Consider the following 26,581-nt stretch of genomic DNA (forward strand, 5'->3'; position numbering starts at 1 on the left):
GTGCCAGAGTGTTTCATATCTTTTCATGCATAGCACCAGCGTTCCATGTCTACAGCCATTGCCACGTTTTTGTACCTTTTTGACCCACGGGAGATTATTTGTTTGTAAACCTTTTGTCAGGTAATCTTTTGGACCAGTTCTCTCCATGCAAGTGCTGTAGCCTCTTTGCTTTTAGTCCTCTCAACCGGAAGTAGAAGTGCCCTTTAGTCTTCTAACCATCCATAGCGTTCCTACTTCTATGGATTGTTCATTCATCACTCCAAGCAACGTTTGTAAGTTTTACAATATAACTAAAACAATTCTTACTTACTAAAGCGTCCCATGTGCGATGTCTGTAGGAGTGTTTTCTTGCATATTTGTACCTGCTATTGTAATCGAATCAAGCTAGCGTCGTTAGCATTAGCTAATATGTTAACACGTTTACAATGGCATTCTTTTTGTATTGTTTCACTTTCACAAATTCCTCAGTAAATTCACCAAAACGTCAGAGTGGAGTTGATGAGTCTGTTTAGCTGATTGGAGAGCTAGCTTGCGCAGCTAGTGGGTCCATGACTTCTGTTTTGTTTGAGCAGCCGTTTTACTGCCCTGTTACAGACACCGTTTGGAAACAATGAAGGTATGTAAAAAAAACGTTTGCAGAATATTTGTGTGTAAATAAGTCATTTCACAATGTGGCTTACAGTCCGGTGCGGCTAATACATCGAGACTATTTTTTTTCTTCTTAAAAGGATGTGGCTTATATTGCGGTGCGCTCCGTAGCCCGCAAAGTAGGATAATTATGTGTGGTGATTTTAGATGCGGGACAGCTGTTGTTCTACTTCCCCAACACACTTTGTCAGATGGCCAATCTTTGTTGCGTTAAATGCTGCACCAACAAAGTGTCCAAGTGGATCTTTGCAACACACCAAGTATTGCACAAGTTAGTGCGTAGTTACTGACGGAGATAGATATCTACATATATCCATATTTAAGAGTTATTTTTTTATATTCATAGTCATATTTGAAAACAGCTAGTGTTTTTCCATTTGTTCTCTTTTTGGTTGTCTGCTAGTAAACTGTGTGTGTTAACCTTGAAGCTTTAGGAATGTAAGAAGTAGCTATACTCCCTTCTTATCTCTTCCTGTCCCTGGCTTAGCAGAACAACAGATATGTGTATTCGTTCCGGTAGGTGTGGGCAGGGGAGATATTGAAGAAGACAGCGCGTCAATAGGGTTTTCAGATCAACTAGGCGACGGAAATTGAATGTGTTGTTTTTTAGGTTGGTCTCTCCAAAGCTTTGGAATAAATTGCAAAATACTTATTCTGTGCTGGGTTATCATTTAAAATCATCTTATGTGTCATCAAAAAAACTTGGGATTGACCAGCAACTTAAATTCCCTCGGAGGAACATCTGGTCCAAATTTAACAATTTGGGGGCTCGTCCGGGATGAAACGCTGAGAATACACTCAAACTGTACCAGTTGACACTTTCTTTAAAACAACGGTTACATCCAGCCACCGGTTTTGATACCATGTGACATTTGCCCGACTAAAATGATAACGTTATGACTGTAACACCTTTTTGCCTTGTCTCTTGGCCCACTCAGCAGCTCCCGCCTGCAGGCCGTCCATCTGCGCCACAATGAAGCCAGTGTGTGTCCACACAGGGTCAGAACTCTTCTTGGTTTTCACCTGCTCTCTAGTCCAAGAGTCCTGCTGCCTGGGAGAGTGTAGTCAAAATAAACAGGCAGTAAACTTGTCAAATCTATGCATATATTTAGGGCCACAAGGACCGGAGGATTTACAGGACAGAGATATTAGCTAGTTTAGATTCACTAAAACGCTGTCATGGTGGCAGATTTATGGCCATCAATCAAAAATGGCAGTACAATTTAAGTTCAACTTTTTTGTCCTAGAGCCTCTCTTTTGCACTGTTCTGCGAAAATCTGAAAGACAAAATTTAAAAATTGGTCTCTCAACTTAGAAGAGAAGCTCCAGTTTGGGGAACCCGCCTTATCCTGACGGGATGTTTGTGGCTGGACACACCAGGGACTCTTGGGAGAAGTGGAGAGTCCTGTGCCTCTTTTGTTTTTTCTCGTAGAACACATTGATTTGATTATATCTATCTGTTTGGAGCTGTAATAATTGCTATATATGTATATATATATATATATATATATATATATATACTGCGATAACGTGGCGACTTGTCCAGGGTGTACCCCGACTTCCGCCCGATTGTAGCTGAGATAGGCGCCAGCGCCCCCCACGACTCCAAAAGGGAATAAGCGGTAGAAAATGTATATATATATATATATATATATATATGCACATATAGTTAGTTAACATGGGTAGGTGCGTAGAGAGTGTTTTGCTCTGTAATGGATTTAAATGGGTGTAATTCGGATTGTTCTTATGGCGCATTGACATATTTCATAATATCCACAAATTTGGTTGGTTTGATTGTTTTTTTTTTGCACCATGACTAGAGAAGGTTGTTTGTATTGGGTCATATAGGTAAATAATGTGCTTACTTTCATTCAAAGCATGATAATTGGTCATAGGCCTGAATTACTCATATTTTCTACAAGTTGGCGACAAAGCAACAGCATATAAGTTGACTTGTGGGTCGTAGTTTGGTGTAATAAGTGTGTGGATGACTCACTTCATGAAGCTCTGCAGCGGGCCCAGGATGGTGGGGTCAGTGATGAGTTGAGGGTACATGTTGGTGTAGTGAGCTGCCATCTGTCTGCACAGGAGACAATCATACAATCAGGTTTTCCACAAAGTGGATCAAATACTGACCAGGGACTCAGAAAAACACACTGATGTTGATTAAAAGTCATCTCATCGCACGCTGGCAGGTCGCCACTGGTCACGTTACGCAAAACTTTTCAAGATATTGGCTCTGCAGAGCCTGGTGTGTGAGTGTTACTGTACACCAGGGGTCACCAACAAGCGGTGCCCGCGGGCACCAGGTCGCCCGTAAGGACCAAATGAGTCACCCGCAGGCCTGTTCTAAAAATAGCTCAAATAGCAGCACTTACCAGTGAGCTGCCTCGATTTTTTTAATTTTATTTATTTACTAGCAATCTGGTCTCGATTTCCTACATATTTTTAATTCTAAGATAGACAAAACTCAAATAGAATTTGAAAATCCAAGAAAATATTTGAAAGACTTGGTCTTCACATGTTTAAATAAATTCATTAATTTTTTTAACTTTGCTTCTTAGAACTTTCAGAAAGACAATTTTAGAGAAAAAATACAACTTTAAAAATGATTTTAGGATTTTTAAACACATATACCTTTTTACCTTTTAAATTCCTTCCTCTTCTTTCCTGACAATTTAAATCAATGTTCAAGTGTTTTGTTTTTTATTGTAAAGAATAATAAATACATTTTAATTTAATTATTCATTTTAGCTGCTGTTTTTTCGACAAAGAATATTTGTGAAATATTTCTTCAAACTTACTATGATTAAAATTCAAAAAAATTATTCTGGCAAATCTAGAAAATCTTTAGAATCAAATTTAAATCTTATTTCAAAGTCTTTTGAATTTCTTTTAAAATTTTTGTTCTGGAAAATCTAGAAGAAATAATGATTTGTCTTTGTTAGAAATATAGCTTGGTCCAATTTGTTATATATTCTAACAAAGTGCAGATTGGATTTTAACCTATTTAAAACATGTCATCAAAATTTCTAAAAATTAATCCTAATCAGGAAAAATTACTAATGATGTTCCATAAATTATTTTTTTAAATTTTTTTCAAAAAGATTTGAATCAGGTAGTTTTTCTCTTCTTTTTTTCAGTTGAATTTTGAATTTTAAAGAGTCGAAATTGAAGATAAATTATGTTTCAAAATTAAATTTTCTTTTTTTTCCTGTTTTCTCCTCTTTTAAACTGTTCAATTAAGTGGTTTTTTTTATCATTTATTCTCTACAAAAAACCTTCCGTAAAAGGAAAATGTATGACGGAATGACAGACAGAAATACCCATATTTTATATATATATATATATATATATATAAATATATATATATATATATATGGCAATTTATTTAAGTGTGTATCAAACTGGTAGCCCTTGGCATTAATCAGTACCCAAGAAGTAGCTCTTGGTTTCAAAAAGGTTGGTGACCCCTGGTTTAGCTGATTGGAGAGCTTCGAACAATGGGAGACCGGGCTTTCTGCTCCGCTGCTCCCAGTCTGTGGAACGCTCTCCCTGACCACCTGAGGGCACCTCAGACTGTGGATGCTTTTAAAAAAGGCTTAAAAACCCATCTTTTTAAAAAAGCCTTTCTATAGACATGCATGCTGGTTGTAGCCTTTGGGCTGTTTCTAGTTTTATATTTTATTTATTTTTATTATTACTATTTTTTACACTGTGGCACTTTGAGGTTGTTTGCTCAACGTAAAGTGCTTTTTACAAATAAAATCTATTATTATTATTAGCTTTCGCAGCTCCATGACTTCTGTTTTGTTCGATCAACCGTTTTACTGCCTTGTTACAGACACAGTTTGGAAACAAGTAAAGTATGTAGCTCTTGGTTTCATAAAGGTTGGTGACCCCTGCTGTGTGTGAGTGTTACTGTACACACTGTGTGTGAGTGTTACTGTACACACAGTGTGTGAGTGTTACTGTACACACAGTGTGTGAGTGTTACTGTACACACTGTGCAGTCAGAAAGCCTTCCAGGTAGCCCGCCAGGAAGAAGGTCAGCTCGTCAGTGGGGGGCGTGTCTCCATATCCGGCTCGGATCTCCAGCACGCTCCAGCCCGTGCTGGACAGGGTGTTGTTGAGGAAGCCGAAGGCATCGCCATCTGGTCCCAGGCGACCCTCCTTTAGCAGGACCGCTTTGTGCTGGGCATCCCAGTAGACCGTGGCCGTTGTCACCTCTGGAAGAGACACAAGGTTTATATTTAGGAATATATTTTCACACTTTTGTGTGACAAAATCACAGATCCCACTAAATTTGAGGAAATGTATTTTGTTTCCATATATAAGCCGCATCGGACTATAAGCCACAGATAAATATCTTGTGAAATGACTTGTTTACACTAAAACATTTGTAAATGTTAATGTACATACTTTACTTGTTTCCAAACTGTGTCTGTAACAAGGCAGTAAAATGGTTGATCGAACAAAACAGAAGTCATGGTCATGGAGCTGCGCAAGCTAGCTGTCCAATCAGCTAAACCAGGGGTCACCAAGCTTTTTGAAAGCAAGAGCTACTTCTTGGGTACTGATTAATGCGAAGGGCTACCAGTTTGATACACACTTAAATAAATTGCCAGAAATAGCCAATTTGCTCAATTTACCTTTAACTTTATGTTATTATTAATAATTAAGGATATTTATCTTTGTGGAAACACTGATCATCTTAATGATTTCTCACAATGAATATATATAGAAACAAATAGATATTTAAAAAAAAAAGGTATTTCTGTCTGTCAATCTGTCGTACATTTTGTTTCCTTCTATGGAAGGTTTTTTGTAGAAAATAAATAATGAAAAAAAACACTTAATTGAACGGTTTAAAAGAGGAGAAAACACGAAAAAAATGAAAATTAAATTTTGAAACATAGTTTATCTTCAATTTCGACTCTTTAAAATTCAAAACTCAACCGAAAAAAATGAAGAGAAAAACTAGCTAATTTGAATCTTTTTGAAAAAATAAAAGAAATAATTTATGGAACATCATTAGTATTTTTTCCTGATCAAGATTATTTTCAGAATTTTGATGACATGTTTTTAAAAAAGTTAAAATCCAATCTGCACTTTGTTAGAATATATAACAACTTGGACCAAGCTATATGTCTGACAATTCCTTCTAGATTTTCCAGAAAATAAATTCAAAAGACTTTAAAATAAGATTTAAAGTTGATTCTACATATTTTCTAGATTTGCCAGAATACTTTTTTTGAATTTTAATCATAATAAATTGGAAGAAATATTTCACAAATATTCTTCTTTAAAAAAAAAGAAAGCTAAAATGAAGAATTAAATTAAAATGTATTTATTATTCTTTACAATTAAAAAAATAAATTTACTTGAACATTGATTTAAATTGTCAGGAAGGAAGAGGAAGGAATTTAAAAGGTAAAAAGGTATATGTGTTTAAAAATCCTAAAATCATTTTTAAGGTTGTATTTTTTCTCTAAAATTGTCTTTCTGAAAGTTATAAAAAGCAAAGTAAAAAAATAAATACATTTATTTAAACAAGTGAAGACCAAGTCTTTAAAATATTTTCTTAGATTTTCAAATTCTATTTGAGTTTTGTCTCTCTTAGAATTAAAAATGTTGAGCAAAGCGAGACCAGCTTACTAGTAAATATATACAATTTAAAAAATAGAGGCAGCTCACTGGTAAGTGCTGCTATTTGAGCTATTTTTAGACATGGTGCCCGCGGGCACCGCGTCGGTGACCCCTGAGCTAAACAGACTAAATGAGCTTATGCTATCGATGCTAACTGGATTACATTACAATAGCAGGTACAAATATGCATGAAAACACTCCTCCAGACATCACACATGGGACGCTTTAGTAAGTAAGAATTGTTTTAGTTATATTGTGAAACTGGCAAACGTTGCTCGGCGTGACAAATGAAGAATCCATAGGAATAAAAACGCTAGGGACGGCTCGAAGCTTGAACGGCGCTTCTACTTCTAAGCAGAAGGGCTATGCAGCACTGCAGCGTACAAACTGGTCCAGAAGGTGGCGCCATAACACAACTTTTCTGTGCCTTTACTTTTTTTCCCCGAAACTTATTGGATTATGGCCGTCAACGAAGAAAAATCCGTAAATTAACCGCATGGTTTTGTAAGCCAGAGGGTTCAAAGCGCAGGGAAAAAAATATACAAAATCCAAAATGTACTGTATTATTCGGCTACTGATCAGTATCAGCCAATCATAATGTCATGTCTGTGTGATCATGTTTTGTTTTAGTCATGTTCGGTTTTGTTTTTTGACTCTTTGTGCACTTTTGTTTGTTTTGTCACCATAGCAACCCATTAGTTTCACGTGTTGAGTCTCGGACCTGTTTTCACTGATCATGTAACTGCTATTTAAGCCAGTCTGTTTCTGTTGTTCGTCCTGGCGACTTTACCTTTACTCACGTCATGCCATGCTACCTCTGTCACTCATGCCGATCCATAGTTTTGCTTCTTGTCATGCCACGTAAGTTTTGTTTATTAATGCTACAGTTAGTGGCATTAATAAACGGGGGATGGGGGGTATTAGGATGACAGGGGATGCAAAACATTAACAGTGCAATACGTTTTCATAACATGGTCACCACTGCCTACTTTGTCTTGTTATATTCTTATTTTACTGTTATATTGTTATTCCCATTGTTTTTATTCTTTTTGTAATATTTCTCTATTTTGTTTCCTTTTAAACCCCCATTATTTATTTTTTACTTTTTTCTTTAAATTGATCTCAACTCTGTACACTGCTGCTGGAATTTTAATTTTCCTAAAGGAACTCTCCTGAAGGAATCAAATAAAGTACTATCTCTATCTCTATCTCTAGTGTATTTTGTTTTTTGTCCATAGTTCTGCCTTTGTGCTAGTCTTTGTTTTCCTTAGTCAAGTTTGTTCTCCGCCATTGTGCGCGCCTTTTGCTTGCCTTTTTTTTGTCGTTATAGTGTTAAAATAAAATATGTACTTACATTCACGTCTTGCCCGTGCCAACTTTCCTTTGCATTCTGGAAAAACAAACCCCAAAGTCCACGTTCTGACACGTACACGTCATAGCTAATATTTTATTCATATCTAGTACCTTGATCGATTGGCTAGCAGCTAAATGTGTGTCTCTATACACTTTTAATAAGTTGTTTATTATACGTAATAATACAAAATAATAATGGCCACCTGTGAGAAGTTGTCCATCCTTATCATTGCAAATATTAAAATAACACTATCATTTGTTTAAGGGTTTTTGTGCCATAAACATGATTTCTTTAAAGGCCTACTGAAATGAGATTTTCTTATTTAAACTGGGATAGCAGGTCCATTGTATGTGTCATATATTGCCATATTTTTGCTGAAAGGATTTAGTAGAGAACATCCACGATAAAGTTCGCAACTTTTGGTCGCTAATAAAAAAGCCTTGCCTGTACCGGAAGTAGCAGACGATGTGCGCGTGACGTCACGGGTTGTGGAGCTCCTCACATCCTCACATTGTTTACAATCATGGCCACCAGCAACGAGAGCGATTCGGACCGAGAAAGCGACGATTTCCCCATTAATTTGAGCGAAGATGAAAGATTTGTGGATGAGGAAAGTCAGAGTGAAGGACTAGAAGAAAAAAAAAAGATGAGGGCAGTGGGAGCGATTTAGATGTTATTAGACACATTTACTAGGATATTTCTGAAAAATCCCTTATCTGCTTATTGTGTTACTAGTATTTTAGTGAGATTATATGGTTGTACCTGAATGTCGAAGGGGTGTGGCGAGCGCCAGTGTCTCCGAGGGAAGCCACGTTTCTCGACGAGGCAAGGCAGCCGGGCTGAGATCCCCCCCCCTCCTCCACGGTGTAAGCATCCGACAGTCGGGGGCGGCCGTTGGGAGGAGGCAACAGAGTCCACAGCTGCAGGAGGCGAGGCACGACGCAAGCTCTCCGCTCATAACTACGGTAAGAGCCGACTTAATACCACCATTTTCTCACCAAAACCTGCCGGTTGACATGTGGTAGGGAACCATGTTCGCTTGACGTCTCTGTTCCATAGTAAAGCTTCACCGTCATCTTTCGGGAATGTAAACAATGAAACACCAGCTGTGTTTGTGTTGCTAAAGGCGGCCGCAATACACCGCTTCCCACCTTCATCTTTCTTCTTTGATGTCTCCATTTTTAATTGAACCAATTGCAAAAGATTCAGCAACACAGATTTCCAGAATACTGTGTAATTATGCGATTATAGGAGATGACTTATAGCTGGGATCGGTGCTGGATCAAAATGTCCGCTGAAATCCGTGACGTCACGCGCATGCGTCATCATACCACGACGTTTTCAGAAGGATAATTCGTGCGAAATTTAAAATTGCAATTTAGTAAAGTAACTCGGCCGTATTGGCATGTGTTGCAATGTTAATATTTCATCATTGATATATAAACTATCAGACTGCGCGGTCAGTAGTAGTGGGTTTCAGTAGGCCTTTAAGTCGGGGTCCACGTTAATCAGTTCATGGTATGAACATGTTGATAATATCAAAAACTAGCATGCATGCTAGCTGAGCTAGCTTGAAAAAACATAAAAAAAGAGGATTAAGAAGTGTAGATGGAAGCACGTTGCAACAGGAATTAGGCAGATATTAAAGAGGAAACGAACAAATAGAGGAATAGTAGTTAAAGAGAGAACAATATAACCGCTGTTACCTGTTGATGTGTCAGCACTTTTCAGGCAGAAGTGCGCATGACACGCGAGGAGGGCGGGCGGATCGATACCAGAGTGATTAGGGCGGATCGATACCAGAGTGATTAGGTCAATAGTTTGTTTCCCCTCTCAAAGTCATTTTTTGTTGTTTTTGTTCATGTTTACACGTTTAGGGAATAATCCCTCGAGCAAAGGGGTACTTATATGTTGTTTATTGGCATATGTTTGAAGCATTTATTAGTAGATTGCACAGTACAGTACATATTCCGTACACCCCAATAAGTTTTTCAACTCGTTTAAGTCGGTTAATCAATTCATGGTAAATACTTAATTCAGGGGTGTCCAAATGTTTTCCACAGGGGGCCGCACACGGAAAAAATGTAAGCATGCGGGGGCCATTTTGATATTTTTCATTTTCAAACCATAACAAAATATATGGATTTTTTTTTTAAATCCTCGGGGCTCCTGGGGAGCATAGAGGGTCTCAGTCACTAAAATGTTACAAATAAGTCAAATTATTGTTATTTTTTTTAATTTAATGCTTACAGTAAATCTCTATATCAACTTGAGGTTGATATAAAGTAAAACAAATAAGGTTTTATGCCTTTTCTGTCAAAAACAACTTTGTTTTTATAGAAAAACTGAAATATGCAGTATTTAGATTGATATATAGTACTTTATTGATTCCTTCAGGAGAGTTCCTTTATTTAGCAATTAAAGCCCTCAAAGATCAATGCAGGACACCATTGATTTTAATTATTTAATATTTTTGAGTAATCACAGTGAAAAGTTAAATAAAATCCTACTAAATATATTTGAGACACAAAAGGTTCCCCACTCATAAAGTGATGCATTTTTATTAGTTGTTTTTTTTACTTTTAACACTTAAATTTCAAGATCAACTTCCGATATATTGAACTATTATTTTGTTTGTTTTATGCTGTTGGGTCAAAACTTTGATGTTTTTATATGGCAACCACACAACATATGCAATATTTTTTCCACATAAAACATTTCAAAGTGATAGCTTTTAAGTAATAATTCATTATAATATGAATTTTTTTGTCCTTTTTTTTGAGCAATGGAAAAAAAGAAAGAAAATAAAGAAAAAATGAACAAAAAAACTGCCTGCATGGCAGCTTTGTGTCAACATTGCCACTTTTCCTCAGTAGATTTCACCACTTTTTTTTTTTTTTAATGTTTTTAATTTTTGCAATACTATCAATTTTGCAATTTTTGCAGAATGTGTGGCAGGCCGGTTTACGATTAGCTGCGGGCCGCAAATGGCCCCGGGCTGCACTTTGGACACCCCTGACTGAATTAGACCAAACCAGTTCATTGTCATTAATATGTTGCTATGGACTAAATGTGCTTCTTGTAGAAGCTTTCGTCAAAAGTCAACAAAATAAGTCAACATGTGTTTACACAAGATGCAGTAAAAGTTGTATAAGTACTTACCGCCGGCTGTGGAGGCCACGTTGAAGAAGAGGAGAAGAGAGAAAGTTGTGAGAAACATAGTTTGTCCAGGAATAAAAAGAAGGCAAGGTCCAAGAGCGCTTTTAGCTGGTGAAAGCGTGAAGGACAACTGCTGGATCTCGTGACAGTAGCATGAGTCACGTGACTGTTTGAGAAAAGCAGGAAGCACAGAGGTCACATTACAAGATAATTAATATTGATGACGTCACGTCCGCTCCAAAACGAGAGACACCCCAGATGGGACTCGAACCCACAATCCCTGGCTTAGGAGGCCAGTGCCTTATCCATTAGGCCACTGGGGCCTACGAGTCCTGGACGGTCCTCATGTTATATTTAAAGCATTAACACCTGTGACGTCACTGTACGCATACTTGCCAACCTTGAGACCTCCGATTTCGGGGGGGATTGAAGGGGGGGGGGGGGTCGCGGTGCGTGCTTGTGGGCGTGGTTCAGAGGGGGGGAGTATATTTACAGCTAACCATCCATCCATTTTCTACTGGTTATTCCCTTTTGAGGTCGAGGGGGGCACTGGCGCCTATCTCAACTACAGTCGGGCGGAAGACGTGTACACCCTGGACAAGTCGCCACCTCATCGCAGGGCCAACACAGATAGACAGACAACATTCACACTCACATTCACACACTAGGGACCATTTAGTGTTGCCAATCAACCTATCCCAGCTAGAATTCACCAAATCAAGTATTTCCCCGCCTTCCGCCCGATTGTAGCTGAGATAGGCGCCAGCCCCCCCCCCCGCGGCCCGAAAAGGGAATAAGCGGTAGAAAATGGAAAATGAAATACTTGACTTTCAGTGAATTCTAGCGCTCTATATATATACATTTATTTTATTATATATATATATATATGTATATATATATATGTATATATCTCTATATATATGTATATATATATATAAATAAAAGAAATACTTGAATTTCAGTGTTCATTTATTTACACATATACACACACATAACACTAATCTACTCATTGTTGAGTTAAGGGTTGAATTGTCCATCCTTGTTCTATTCTCTGTCCCTATTTTTCTAACCATTCTGAACACTCTCTCTGATGATGCATTGCTGTGTGGCACGCAAAAAAGTGCTTTCATCCAATGCACTAGAGTCTGGAATCTTCCATCCCTCCCTAGCATGGCCCAAAACCAGTCAACCTTTGCTTCCTGAGGAAGATCTCCATGTTGTGTGCGCAGTTGTGCACTGCACTCTCTAAAAGCCGTAGATGTTAGTCACATATGCATGTACAGTAGGTGGCAGTATTGTCCTGTTTAAGAGTGTCACAACATTGCTGTTTACGGCAAACGAACTGCTTTACGGTAGACGAAAACGTGACTGCTGTTGTTGTGTGTTATTACCGCACTGGGAGGATGTTAATGAAACTGCCTGACAATAAACACACATAAGAAACCAAGAACTCGCCCTCGATCATTCTATAGTTATAACATCATTGGGCAGACACGCTGTTTATATTGTGGGAAAGCAGACGTGAAAACAGGCTGTCCTCACTCAGGTCCGCATGGAGCTGGAGGGGGCGTGGTCTCCAGCTCCGCCTGAATTTTGGGAGATTTTCGGGAGAAAATTTGTCCCGGGAGGTTTTCGGGAGAGGCGCTGAATTTCGGGAGCCTCCCGGAAAATCCGGGAGGGTTGGCAAGTATGGTTATACATTTAATATAAATACAACTTGATTGTAATTCAACCCATTTATTTATGAAATGGTATACAGTACATGGACAAAATATACTCAGTGGAGAAGATACCTGTTATACCTCTTTCCCAAAAGATGGAATAGGAATCATCTAAGCGACAGATAAATATATTTTCATAGAAGCATTTTTTGGCAAGTGTAAATAAAGAATAAATAACAAAGTGGTACAATTTAAAATATTCAGCAGTAGTTCCCTTCAATGTTGCTATTTACAAGTAGTGTTTGCCTTTTCCCAACATGGTTTAAGTCAGGGGTGTCCAAAGTGCGGCCCGGGGGCCATTTGCGGCCCGCAGCTAATTCTTTACCGGCCCGCCACACATTCTGGAAATGCTATTGCAAAATTAAAAAATAAAACAATAAAAAAAAGTGGAATGAGGTGAAATCTAAGGAGAAAAAGTTGCAATGTTGACAAAGCTGCCATGCAAGCTGTTTTTTTTTCTTTTGTCTTTTTTTTTTTTGCCATTGCTCCAAAAAAATAAGGACAAAAAAATCTATATTATAATGAATTATTTTCAAGGCTCCAATTACTTCAAATATTTCACTTTAAAAAGTTTTATGTGATAAATATTGCATATATTGTGTAGTTGTCATATAAAAACATCAAAGTTTTCTTTGACAAAAGCGCATAAAACAAACAAAATAATAGTTTGAACGTAAAATCGACAGATATATCTGAAGTTGATCTCGTAACTTAAGTGTTGAAAGTAAATAAAAAGACTAATTAAAATGCATCACTTAATGAGTGGGGTACCTTTTGGATCCCAAATATATTCAGTGGTTTTTTATTTAGCTTTTCACTTTGATTACCCAAAAATATTACAGAATTAAAATCAATTGTGTCCTGCATTATTGATCTTTTAGGGCTCTAATTACTTAATTTTTTTACTATTAAAAAACGAAGTTGTTTTTGACAGAAAATCCATAAAACCTTTTTTTAATCATTTTGTATTACTTAATTTCAACTTGAAGTTGATATAGAGATTTACTGTAAGCGTTAAATAATAATAATAATAACAATAATTTGACTTATTTTTAACATTTTAATGACCGAGACCCTTAATGGTCCCCGAGACCCCTAAAGGTAAAATACATTTTAAAAAATCCATATATTTTGTTATAGTTTGAAAATGAAAAATATGAAAATAGCCCCCACATGCTTTCATTTTTCTGTGTGCGGCCCACAGTGCAAAAAGTTTGGACACCCCTGGTTTATGCAGATCAAGTGAGCGCACGAAGGAATGGCCTGGATTAATAAAGACTTTGGTTGTGAATCTTTTTAGCAGAGCTCCCTTTTGTCGTGCAGCTGCAAGCATTTCAAGCAGAAAGAAGTGTGAGAGCTGCAGCACCATCCCTCACTGTCCCAACAAACAAACATGTAGCACAGTGATTCTCAAACTGTGTCCAGTGGTACGCCAAATAATCCCTTCATTAAATAGTCAAACCCAGTGTTACTGTTCAAAGTGTGATGTTACAGCAGCCAAATATATTACATATACTTGTTTAATAAAACCTTTGCCATGTTTTTGACGAATACTTAAAGGCCTACTGAAAGCCACTACTAACGACCACGCAGTCTGATAGTTTATATATCAATGATGAAATATTAACATTGCAACACGTGCCAATACGGCCGGGTTAGTTTACTAAATTGCAATTTTAAATTTCGCGCCGAAATATCCTGCTGAAATGTCTCGGTATGATGAGTGCGCGTGACGTCACGGACTGTAGAGGACATTTTGTTCCAGCATCGTTCCCAGCTATTAAGTCATCTGTTTTCATCGCGAAATTCCGCAGTATTCTGGACATCTGTGTTGCTGAATCTTTTGCAATTTGTTCAATGAACAATGGAGACATCAAAGAAGAAAGCTGTAGGTGGGAAGCGGTGTATTGCGGCCGGCTTTAGCAACACAAACACAGCTGGTGTTTCATTGTTTACGTTTCCCAAAGATGACAGTCAAGCTTTACTATGGAATAGAGATGTCAAGCGAACATGGTTGGATTGGACCACACACACAAAGTATAGTGTATTATGCAGTGATCATTTCGAAAGATCGTGTTTCGAAGAGGGTCCCTTGCGAAGGGCAGAGATGGGCATCGCCACGACCCGTCGACTGGTGCTGAAGAAAGGTGCGGGGCCGACCTTCAGGTCGTACAGGTACGACCATATAATCTCACTAAAGCACCAGTAACACAATAAGCAGATACGGGATTTTCCAGAATTATCCTAGTAAATTTGTCTAACATCTGAATCGCTCCCAATGTATAGTCTTTTTTTTTTTTCTTCTAGTCCTTCACTCTCACTTTCCTCATCCACGAATCTTTCATCTTCGCTCGAATTAATGGGGAAATCGTCGCTTTCTCGGTTCGAATCGCTCTTGCTGCTGGTGGCCATGATTGTAAACAATGTGAGGATGTGAGGAGCTCTACAACCAGTGACGTCACGCGCACATCGTCTGTTACTTCCGGTAAAGGCAAGGCTTTTTTATTAGCGACCAAAAGTTGCGAACTTTTTCGTCGATGTTCTCAACTAAATACTTTCAGCAAAAATATGGCAATATCGCGAAATGATCAATTATAACACATAGAATGGACCTGATATCCCTGTTTAAATAAGAAAACCAAATTTCAGTAGGCTTAAGCCTTCTATGCTACCGTATTTTACTGTTGGTCGATATGGTGGTGCTTGGAGAGCCAAGTGTGTTCTGAGGTGCTCCTTGGTGAACAAAGTTTGAGAACCACAGCCCACTCCTGACTTAGAATTAGAAGGCACAAATCACATGCACTTCGTGGGCAAAAACATTTGCCGTTTCCATCACAGTTATTTATCATCAACCTGATTAGGTGGGGAAAAATATTTGTAAAATAAACATTAAGAGGTCCTAAAGCAGCATTTCAGTAGTCTTCATTCAAACATGATCGTCCCACCCAGAGAACTTTAAGAGTAAACATGAGAGCGGTGGCGCTACACACACGTCACGTGACTCAGTCGTCGTCGATCAATTTTTCGCCTCCGTTCTCTGCCTGGACGCCTTCGCCGCTTCCTCCTTCCTCGGCTCCTCCCCCGCCGTCCTCGCCCTCGTCCTCGTCCATGTAGGCCAAGGACTGGCTGCTGTAGTTGATGGTGGTGCGGGAGAGGTCCACCTCGATGGGGAACACGTCGGCCTCCTTCAGCACGGCGTAGCACTCGTCGTAGTAGCGAGACATGCCTGACACGAAGCGCTGGAGCTGGAAGACTATGTCCTGGACTACAACCAAAGACAACAGAAACACTTTTAAGATTTGGGGATTTGGGAATAAAAGACATTTTATTTCAAAATGTGTACGAAGCTTTTATTCAGTCCCTAAAGGATTTCGCGGGATATTTTTGTGATTGTTGAAACAAAAAAATACCTGTTTCTCAGCTGGGGTCCGTGTGGGCGGGACTCAGTTGTAATATCAGCTCATAAAATATGTATTTATCAAACAAACAGAAGAAGTCATTTAAGTCTCATCTTAAAACTCATCTGTATACTCTAGCCTTTAAATAGACCTCCTTTTTAGACCAGTTGATCTGCCGCTTCTTTTCTTTCTCCTATGTCCCCCCCTCCCTTGTGGAGGGGGTCCGGTCCGATGACCATGGATGAAGTACTGACTTTCCAGAGTCGAGACCCAGGATGGACCGCTCGTCGGGACCCAGGATGGACCGCTCGCCTGTATCGGTTGGGGACATCTCTACGCTGCTGATCCGCTTGAGATGGTTTCCTGTGGACGGGACTCTCGCTGCTGTCTTGGAGCCACTATGGATTGAACTTTCACAGTATCATGTTAGACCGGCTCGACATCCATTGCTTTCGGTCCCCTAGAGGGGGGGGGGTTGCCCACATCTGAGGTCCTCTCCAAGGTTTCTCATAGTCAGCATTGTCACTGGCGTCCCACTGGATGTGAATTCTCCCTACCCACTGGGTGTGAGTTTTCCTTGCCCTTTTGTGGGTTCTTCCGAGGATGTTGTAGTCGTAATGATTTGTGCAGTCCTTTGAGACATTTGTGATTTGGGGCTATATAAATAAACATTGATTGATTGATTGAAGTCTGGCGTTTAACTTATAGAGATGTTTCTTAGGCGCAAAAATTATGACTAATGTGGTAAAACTGTATTTTTATTTGCACTTTATTTGTTTGGGTTTTTTGAATGCCAATTTTCACCAAAACCTTACCTGGATGCTGCAGTTTCTTTTTGTTTTGCACAATTTAAGTAATATTTTTTTGATTGATGTTTAGTTGATTTTGTGTTTTGTTTTTCAATCGTTGCACATTCTAAGTGATATTTTGTTCAGTGATTGTTGTGTTTTTTCACAAATTAAAATGGGTCTTTTTTTATTTAAAATGTATTTATGTACATGTTATGTTAAGTTTATCAATAAAGCCATACAAATACTATACATGGTTTTTTTTTTAATGTGTTTGTAGATTACATTCATTTGGTGATAAATTAATGTAAGTAACTAAAAATCTGAGGAGCCACTCGGCAGTGGAGCCAAAAGAACTTGCTCTCCAATCACGAGTAAGTAAGTAGGTTAGATATAATCATTGAGTAAGATTCAAATCAAAAGTAAGATGACTAATTCAGTGTTGATAATTGATGTTAGGAACCCCTTATTTTTCGTATCGTGGGACGAGTGTATTGTCACTTGTGCATATATAAATCCTGCTACATCAAAAATCTGCATTCCAAATACAACTGTGACACTAACACCTAAACTAGGGCTGTTCAACTACCTAATGAAGAGGGCCGCAGTTTCAACATCCAAATGCGGTTGTTGGGTGAGAAAGTGCCTCGGCAGGTTCTTTGAGACTGTGTTTACTTCATTGCAAAGTACAAACATCACCTTTCACACGGCCCTGTCAATAATTCATTATTCTTCCCTCGCTACTCGTTTCCAACGTGTGCAGCTAGTTAACAGCATGAAGAAAAAGAAGCTCCAGTTTTTGTCGAGGATTGATGTTACTTCTTTTAAATTAACTTCCATCTGTAGTTGTTTTTTCTTCCATTTCTTCCTTCATTTAGGTTTGTAAGACTGAAAATATAAACATTACAAAAGTATAACGTCCATTGTGTATTTTATACACCGGTAAAAGAAATAGAAGGTTTAGTGTTAATACATTCACATAATAAACTACCAATGTGGTTGATCGGCAACACTAAATTGGCCCTAGTGTGTGAATGTGAGTGTGAATGTTGTATGTGTATCTATGTTGGCCCTGCGATGAGGTGGCAACTTGTCCAAGGTGTACCCCGCCTTCCGCACGATTGTAGCTGAGATAGGCACCAGCGCCCCCCACGACCCCAAAAGGGAATAAGCGGTAGAAAATGGATGGATGGATGTTTACACAACATTGTACACACTCTATGTGACTTATCACAATTAGCGTATTCGCCCTCTACTGGTCAAATTAAGCACTACCTGTATTAAACAAGGTTTGATTGTACTCTCAAGACAAAAAAAACACCACCACCACAAATACAAAAGACATCACGAAGTCAGCGATTTCAAAAACAAAACAAACTAAATACATTTATGCCCATTATCTACTTACAAATGTTTGACCAAGTTTGGTGTGGATTTCTACCGTAGTTGCTGTTTGTCTGGATCCATGTGTCCGTCGCTTTAAAGGTCCCACAGGAAACAATGACTGGGGCAGAATATTCATACTTTTTTGTCCAGTCCTTGTTAAAAGTCTGATTTTTGCATTTTATTTTGATGTTTTTCCAGGGTTGAATGAGTAGTCTTCTTCTACTTAACTACTGCTGCGTCACTGTGACACATATACCGCACTGTTGCACCCTGTGGGGTGGCGGGAGTACTGCATACATCAGGGGTCGGGAACCCTTTTGGCTGAGAGAGCCATGAAAGCCAAATATTTCAAAATGTATTTCAGTGAGAGCCATATCATATTTTTTAACACTGAATACAACTAAATGCGTGCATTTTTAAGTAAGACCAACATTTTTAGAGTATAATAAGTCTCTTATTCTTTTTAATAACATTGTTATTCTGAAGCTAACCAATAATAAATCAATTGTCATGTCTGTTGATCATGTTTTTGTTTGGCATTGTGCTGTTTGTCCTTTGGACTCTTTAAGTTCCTGTTTTTTTTCCACTCCCTTGTCTGGTTTCCTTGGTTACTCATTTTGTCCACCTGTCTCTGGTGGACAAAATGCCCGCTCACCTGCTTCCCGAGCACTAATCAGAGGCAGTATTTAAGCTCGTCTTTCCAGTCAGTCGGCCTGTGCTGACTTGTTTCATGCCTTGCCATAGTTTCGCGCTTCATGCCATGCCAAGTAAGTTTTGTTTGATTTATGTTCTTAGTCTGTTTATGCGTTAGCTTTGTTTTTTAGCCCAAGTTGTGCCTCCGCTGTGAGCGATTTTTGTTTGTATATTTTTTTTAGTTAAAATTAAATCATGTTTTTACCTAAATGCAATGTGCCGAGTAGTCCGTCTGCCTTCCTGGGAGAACGACCCCGCAGCAAGCTGCAACCCCCCCATCGTGACATAAAATACTTCTTACCATTAATGCGACTTCTTGAACAGGTGGGGTAGAAAACGGATGGGTGGATTTAAATGCATGAGAATTTTTTGTATTTTGCATGTTATTTTTAGCACTGTGATTACCAGCAAAATTATTCATAATTATCGCGTTAAGCAATGTCAGCTAAGATTTATCTTAGAGCCAGATGCAGTCATCAAAAGAGCCACATCTGGCTCTAGAGCCATAGGTTCCCTACCCCTGGCATACATGATCAACCCTAGGTTGAATGGTTCCATCAAGCATATTTAAGTGATTTTCAGCGGGCCAAATGAAAAGTTCTGGCGGGCCTCCAGTAGACCAGTAGACTAGGCTGAATAAAGGCTGAATATTCTTATATTGCAGTCCCACTCTGATGATAGTGAGAGTGAAAGAAGTCCAACAAACCGTGCTTCTGGTCCAGTAGCTCGATCTTTTCCAGAACATCTTTCCTCATCTTGGCGAAACGCGCCCGCGCCTCCTGCCGACAGCGCAGCACCAGGCGGTACTCATAATTTCCAGTGCAGACGCGATACAGAGGTTCTCCCATGGCCTGGGGGAAGACACACACATTGTCAAGTGAGTGGTCTGCAGCAAGATGACAACTGGGGCAATATGAACTCACAATGCTGCTGTATTCTTCATCGTCCATTTCTTTCACCTTTAGGCAGTACGACTACAAGACAAAGAGAAAGCGCATGTTTCGATGGTTCTGCCAGTCAAAAGACACAATATTAACCCTTGGGGAGACCTGCTGGGACCTTTCTGGGGGGTTTTTAGTGCCTTTGAAGAGGACATCATGAAACAGACAGTTCATTTTAAAAGGTGAGCAGGATGATATCCAGCCACAGGAGTTCTCAAAACTAGCATTGTACGTTCTTTGCTAAGTTATTTTTAGCACGAGCTGTTGAGTGAGTATACTTTGGAGTTCCCGGGACCCTTTTGTCCCCTATTGACTCCCTTTATAACAGCCATTTTTGAATACTTTAAACCTGTCATTTTAAAATGATTTTCCCATGAAAACCAAATGAATCCAAGCATTTCTCTGTAAGAAATGTAATTTGAGGTAATTTGACCCCTCAACCGCTCGATACCGCCAGAGTAGCATACATTCATATTAGACACATAATTGCTATGGACTTGCCTCCAAAAACCATGTTGATGATTTGGTCGTGACAAGAGTTGAGTGGATGTGGTTACAAAATATTGTGTCAGAGTGCAAAAATATTGTATGTTTTTTTTTACATTAAAAACTGGGTTTTCCTTATCAAAAAAAGGCATACAACTTTTTTTTTTGAAAACGAAAAAAGTTGATCTAAAGATTTAAGCGTTAAAAGCAAAAAAAAACATATACATACATATCTATTTATATATATATATATATATATATATATATATATATATATATATATATATATATATATATATATACACACATACATGCATATGTATATATATATATACACACATACATGCATATGTATTTGTGTATATATACATATATACATACATATCTATATATATATATAAATAGATATGTATGTATATGTTTTTTTTGCTTTTAACGCTTAAATCTTTAGATCAACTTTTTTCGTTTTCAAAAAAAAAGTTGTATGCCTTTTTTTGATAAGGAAAATATATATATATATATATATGTATATATATATATATATATATATATATACATACACATACATTTATACATATATACACATACATATATATACATATATACACATACATATATATACATATATACACATACATATATATATACATATATACACATACATATATATACATACAGTATATACAGATACATGTGTATATATATACATATATACACATATATTAATATACATATATACACATACATATATATATATATATACTAGGGGTGTAACGGTACACAAAAATTTCGGTTCGGTACGTACCTCGGTTTAGAGGTCACGGTTCGGTTCATTTTCGGTACAGTAAGAAAACAACAAAATATACATTTTTGGGTTATTTATTTACCAAGTTTGTAAACAATGGCTTGATCCTTTTAACATTGGGAACACTATAATAATTCTGCCCACGTTAATCCACATTAAACTGACTCAAGTTGTTGCTTGGATGAAATAAAATGACAACTTTTTTTCTACATATAAAAAGTGCAACATTAAACAGTTTCAAGTCAACTCATCATGCTTAATTTATTACAGCATGGGGGAAGCCTGTATTTGATTTTTATTATGTAAATGTTATATTTTTATCAACATGTGATAGCATGGACCCTGCCATTCAAAACTAGGCTGCTACATTACTAATGATTGATGTAACTATAGCTGAAAATTCATCCCTGACCACCATGGAGTTGATGTAGGCTTTATGAGGCACTTAAATTATTTTATACACTATCAGAGACAGAAACTCTTCATTTAATATAATGTCCTTTTTTGCTGCTTCAACACACCTCAATCAACACTGTCCGTAACACACTCACATAAACGCACGCGCGCGCACACACCCACACACGCGCGCACACACACCGCACAATGAGTTAACGTTTCGCTAAAAGCTAACTGCCTTCACCTAAAGCCAGGACTGCGAGTGAGCTGAGCTGCAGTTTGTTTCTAGAAGGTCAACGGGCTCATAGTGATGTTTAGAAAGTAGTTGACTTGGAATATAATTTGGGGAGAGTGAGTTGCTCCCCTGCTAAAGACCTATCTGCTCGACATCGACACCGAAGCCCTGACGACATGCACTCTGAATACGCATTGCTGATTGGCTTTGTATGTAACCAATCAGATGGTTGTGTGGGAGGGACAATGCTGAGTGCTGTGTACAGACACAGAGGCAGAACGGAGCAGAGCAGCTTGTTAAGACTTTAGCATAGGCGGCTACTTCATATGTACGTGTTGAACTCGTTCGGTATTCCTCCTCACCGAACCGAAACCCCCGTACCGAAACGGTTCAATACAAATACACGTACAGTTACACCCCTAATATATACATATATCCAGTATATATACACATACATATATATATACACATACATATATACAGTATATATCAGTATATATATATACATACATATATATACACACATATATACATATATATATATATATGTATAATGTATATATACATATATATCATGTATTTGTGTGCGTGTATATATATATATGTATATATACATACATACATACACATATGACTTACTTTTAAAACTTCTATGGCTGAAACCATTTTGGAGGATCCCCAAGGGTTGAAATCAATCACTGACACAGAACGACATGAACTTACCAAATATTCAAACTTCACATCCAGGTACTTGCGAATGGTGAGCTTGGTGTCGGGTATGGCCTTGTGAAGGTAGGTGTTCAAATCATGGAGCATCTGCACAGCAAGAAATTAGTAAGATTTGAGACGGCTTTTATTTTGACCTCTGATAGGTTTGCACAAAAACATACATACGTGTTTGATAAACTAATTGTCATCCATCAGTTTTCTATACTTCTTGTTTGTATTAGGAGCCTATCACAGCTGACATTGCCTAGTTGTACTATATACAGTGTACATTTAAAAAGATAAAAAAATATAGCAGTAAAAAATGAACAAAAACATAGTTTTTATGAGAACAAATATCTGAATACAAATTTAAAAAATAATTTTTGCCACTTTCTGGTCAGAAGTATTAAAAACACTTAATACAGCAAATATTTCAGTTATTTCTCCAGAACCTTTTTTTGGCTTTGTTTGGTGCCCTCTTGCAACCATTTACTGTACTTTTAATATCTTGTACTGTACTCATCAATTGGGAACTTACTCAACCTCCATCTCACCGTAGGTGCACAGAGGGGGCTTATGGCAGGGCAAGTTTATTTATAAAAGGAAATTCATACACGAAACAATTCACATTTCTTTACGGAAAGTTACAGGCAAAAAAAAATAAAGAAAGAAATTATACTTCAAAATAAAATCATAAAATATAATCATCATAAGAAAACACTTTATTATTCCAATTTAAATCAAAGAGTGTAGATAAAATAATTTCAGTGGTCAATGCTCTTTTGTGGGTAGAGACTGAAGTGGCTCCAGTTTAAGATCCCAGGCCATCCTAGGCGTGTTGGTTCCTAGAGCCAACACAAGTCTTGGTAAAAAAATGCTTGAGATTTGTTAGTCCATGGTCATAGAATGAATTTCAAAAAAATCTGAGGTTACCTGAACTGATCATTTTGGGGGAATTTCAGGCCAATTTAAAGGACAGAGGAGCAGTTTCTATCGGGCACTGTGCTTGTTTTTAAATGTTTTTTATTGAGACAATTCATTTTTTTACCTACATCGTGTTTTTATGTTTATGTTGTAAGTCATTTGTACTTTTAATTATACAGTAGTGTGTGACTGCTCCAGTTTGTAGTTGCTGTATTTATGAAACCTCTATTTTTGCTCTCCTATTGTCTCACATTTTTGGTTCTGAGAGTTGGAGTGGATTCATATGGTTCTAACGTGTCAGAGATGTACTTTGGCACAAGACCCTGAAAAAACTTGTACACAAGCAGAGCTGTTTTAAAGTCTCTTCTCTAAGCAACAGGAAGGCCTATTTTAGTAATATTTCCTGGTTCTAGTCAGGACTCGAGCAGCGGCGTTCTGGATGTACTGCAGCTGCTACTAAAGCTCTCAAAACAGATCCCCAAAGTATATGTAGGAGCCTAAATACTGTTTAAGTTAATTTAAATTTTATGGAAATTGCTTTATGTTTATTCAGCCAAAAGGGGACTATTTACTTTATTTGCATGATAAGAAAATTGATATATTGAATGCTTAGAGTAATTATATAAAGCTCACTTTAATTGTAATTATTACATTTGTCAAAATGATTTCATGACGTGACTGTTTTAAGTGCATATATGACGGAAGGATCTGTGTGGTAAGGTGGTTTTTGGACGCAAGGTGTCATGGGTAATGGCAGTCAGGTGCGGTGGAATCGAGCCACACAGTTTTTTTACCTCACTCATACTTATTCTCATTCATACTTTTTCTAACTCGTTCTGCAACAAACTCTCTTTATTTTGTCATTCATTTTTTCCCACATCGTGACTGTTTTATGTTTTGAATTATTAAGATCACAAGTAAACCATACAAACGAAGAAGAACGTCTGGAGTTTTGTTTTGTTGTTGCCGCAGCAAGCGGAGTGACTGTGATAGTAGAGGAGCGTCAAGCTAAGGCTACTTAAGGAATCTACAGTATATTTGAAAAGACCCGGGGAACTTTTTCAATTATGACAAGTCCTTGACATCTCTGCCTGATTGCAACCACTGAGCCAAACCACAACCACCCTTTTTTAAAATGGATTTCTATATTTTTTGAACAAATACCAATTATTAGTATTTTATTTTTTGTTGTTATCAGTGCTTATTTAAGTATTAATTTACTTATTTACAATTTACTATGGCTTTTTCCATCCCTTTTATTTTATTTTTTAAAGATGTATTTATTCATTTATTTGTTTTTGATTGACTTGTGTTGTGTGTTTCTTTGCATCTGTCACTGAAGGTGGGGTGGGGCAGGAAAAATGTTCCAAAGGAAGTACTTTAATGTCATATTGCACTGTTGTGTCGTCACCTGTTAAACAAACAAAAAAATAATAATAATTTTGTTTGTCAAAAAACAAGTTGATATTCATTTTGAGGAAAACACCTAAATGAAAAAAAAAAATAGCAAAAGTGTGTTTTATTTGAAGATTGTGGTAAATTGTAGTTTCTTCACACCTGTCAATGATTAAGTAACACTAATTAACCCCAAATAAAGTTCATTTGGTCTCAAAAGATGTTCCCCAATACCGTATTTCCTTGAATTGCTGCCGGGCGCTAATTAATTTAAAACCTCTTCTCACTCCGGCGCTTACCAAAGGCATGCGGTAAAGACAAGCATGCGCTAATTATTTTAAAACCTCTTCTCACTCCGGCACTTACCAAAGGTATGCGGTAAATTTAGGCCTGCTCTTATAAATTTGAGTGTGATGTAAGGATACCATCACGAAAAGCAGATTTAATTAAAAAAACGTTATTATGGTCTTACCTTTACTTATAAATGAAGTCCATACGCGGCTTGTTTTGATCAAAAGCTTGGGTAACTTGTTTATAGAAGTCTTCCTTATCTTTCTTCAGTTTTAAAAGTCTCTCTGTCTCGATGGAGATCTTCCTTTATTACCTCCTGCTTCGATTGAAAGTCCAGTTTGGAAAAAACTTTTATTTTAGCTATGTAATCTTTCATGTTAAAAATGCAAGCGAGAGGAAAAAATAAACGATCGCTGCTCACTCTTGCTGCTTGTTGTCACTTCTTCTGTAGCCGAGTAGTCGCAAGAAGGATCACTAGCGCCCTCTACCACCAGGAGGCGGGAGTCATTTAATGACTCATATTTGACACACGCAGCTACGGTATATTAATAAAACATAGCTGCTTACTGTTCTTTTTAGCATATTCAATACCTTGGACCTTAAATCCTACTGAATAGCTCTTAATCTTCTTCCTTTTATGTGATTTCAAATGATTGAAATCATCCTCCTCCATTTTGAAAATGATGACAGGTGAAGTGTCACTCGTGACGTGACGAATTTGACCCGGCAGAAATCCTAAGCATATGCTAACTATTTCGCGAAACGAGTTTGACCCGGCAGTAATTCTAGGCAGGCGCATACTATATACCCGGCGGCAATTCAAGGAAATACGGTATGTTCTACAGAAAGTACCACGAGGTTAAAAGCTTAGCTTTGACTGTACTCACAGGTTTGATGGTCTTCAGCAACTGAATGCCGTATTTCTCGATGTTGCGATGAGCGTTGGCAAACTTCACAAAGGCTTCGCTGGCAGCGGTTTGGGGCTCTCGCACTCCGATGACAGAAAAAACATCTCCAAACGCTGTGAGATCAATCAAGGCGCACATTAGATGCTGTGTTTGCAAGCAGAATAAACAACCACCGGCTTGTCAAGTGTGCTCATCACCTCTGTGCGTTTGTGAGAGCTCAAAAAAGGCTCTGAGCAGGCGCTTGGTGTGCTCCATCAGGCCTGAAAGGACGTGCTTATCATTGAGTCTTTAAAACAAAACTTCATTTAAATAAACTTAGACCATACCTTTGTAAAGTTCTGCTGTTTTCTCCAATTCTTCCAGTCTTTTAACAAGTCCATCTGCACGTTAAATGCAGTGTTCAAACACATGAACTCAACAATATTCAGTGTTGTGTATATGACAAGCTCACCGTTGCATAAAATAGCTCGACTGAGTCCCAGGGCGTCTGCGGTTCCAGAGCTCAAATTTTCCACCAGCCGATGTTTCACTTTTTTCAGCACTGAAATACAAGCATTGGATGTAAAAGGTAGTAGGCCTATAGTTATATCAAAGTTAGGATGTTCATGTTTTTAACCCTTGGAGAGACCTGGGACCTTTTGTGGGTCTTTTTAGTTGCTAGGACGATGACACTATGCAACAGAATTTTCATTTCAA

General features: G+C 37.9%; 2 protein-coding genes, 1 long non-coding RNA gene and 1 other non-coding gene across 4 annotated transcripts in view; 1 reads left to right on the plus strand and 3 right to left on the minus strand.

Annotated features, from left to right (window-relative positions):
* The window catches only part of plbd1a (phospholipase B domain containing 1a), a 35,269-nt gene extending 24,276 nt beyond the window's left edge, over positions 1 to 10,993 (minus strand). Inside the window, exons 1-4 of the mRNA XM_061884555.1 lie at positions 10,814 to 10,993; positions 4,655 to 4,877; positions 2,645 to 2,728; positions 1,558 to 1,699 (exon numbers count right to left, since the gene is read on the minus strand). Of these exons, the coding sequence (XP_061740539.1) occupies positions 1,558 to 1,699; positions 2,645 to 2,728; positions 4,655 to 4,877; positions 10,814 to 10,871 (507 nt within the window). The 5' untranslated portion in view covers positions 10,872 to 10,993. The remainder of the gene's footprint in view (positions 1 to 1,557; positions 1,700 to 2,644; positions 2,729 to 4,654; positions 4,878 to 10,813) is intronic.
* Positions 10,994 to 11,060: 67 nt separating this feature from the next.
* On the minus strand, positions 11,061 to 11,133 carry trnar-ccu (transfer RNA arginine (anticodon CCU)). Its single transcript has one exon. It is a non-coding gene; the product is annotated as a tRNA-Arg (tRNA).
* A 1,398-nt stretch (positions 11,134 to 12,531) lies between these two features.
* Positions 12,532 to 26,581, minus strand: part of pick1 (protein interacting with prkca 1) — a 32,549-nt gene continuing 18,499 nt past the window's right edge. The window contains exons 6-13 of the mRNA XM_061884558.1: positions 26,337 to 26,426; positions 26,212 to 26,265; positions 26,083 to 26,145; positions 25,865 to 25,998; positions 22,383 to 22,475; positions 19,720 to 19,770; positions 19,503 to 19,647; positions 12,532 to 15,796 (exon numbers count right to left, since the gene is read on the minus strand). Of these exons, the coding sequence (XP_061740542.1) occupies positions 15,534 to 15,796; positions 19,503 to 19,647; positions 19,720 to 19,770; positions 22,383 to 22,475; positions 25,865 to 25,998; positions 26,083 to 26,145; positions 26,212 to 26,265; positions 26,337 to 26,426 (893 nt within the window). The 3' untranslated portion in view covers positions 12,532 to 15,533. The remainder of the gene's footprint in view (positions 15,797 to 19,502; positions 19,648 to 19,719; positions 19,771 to 22,382; positions 22,476 to 25,864; positions 25,999 to 26,082; positions 26,146 to 26,211; positions 26,266 to 26,336; positions 26,427 to 26,581) is intronic.
* Positions 18,810 to 20,278, plus strand: LOC133541269 (uncharacterized). The gene is made up of 3 exons (XR_009803820.1): positions 18,810 to 18,870; positions 19,461 to 19,673; positions 19,762 to 20,278. It is a non-coding gene; the product is annotated as an uncharacterized LOC133541269 (long non-coding RNA).

This window comes from Nerophis ophidion, linkage group LG23, assembly GCF_033978795.1.
Source record: "Nerophis ophidion isolate RoL-2023_Sa linkage group LG23, RoL_Noph_v1.0, whole genome shotgun sequence".
Classification (NCBI taxonomy): domain Eukaryota; kingdom Metazoa; phylum Chordata; class Actinopteri; order Syngnathiformes; family Syngnathidae; genus Nerophis; species Nerophis ophidion.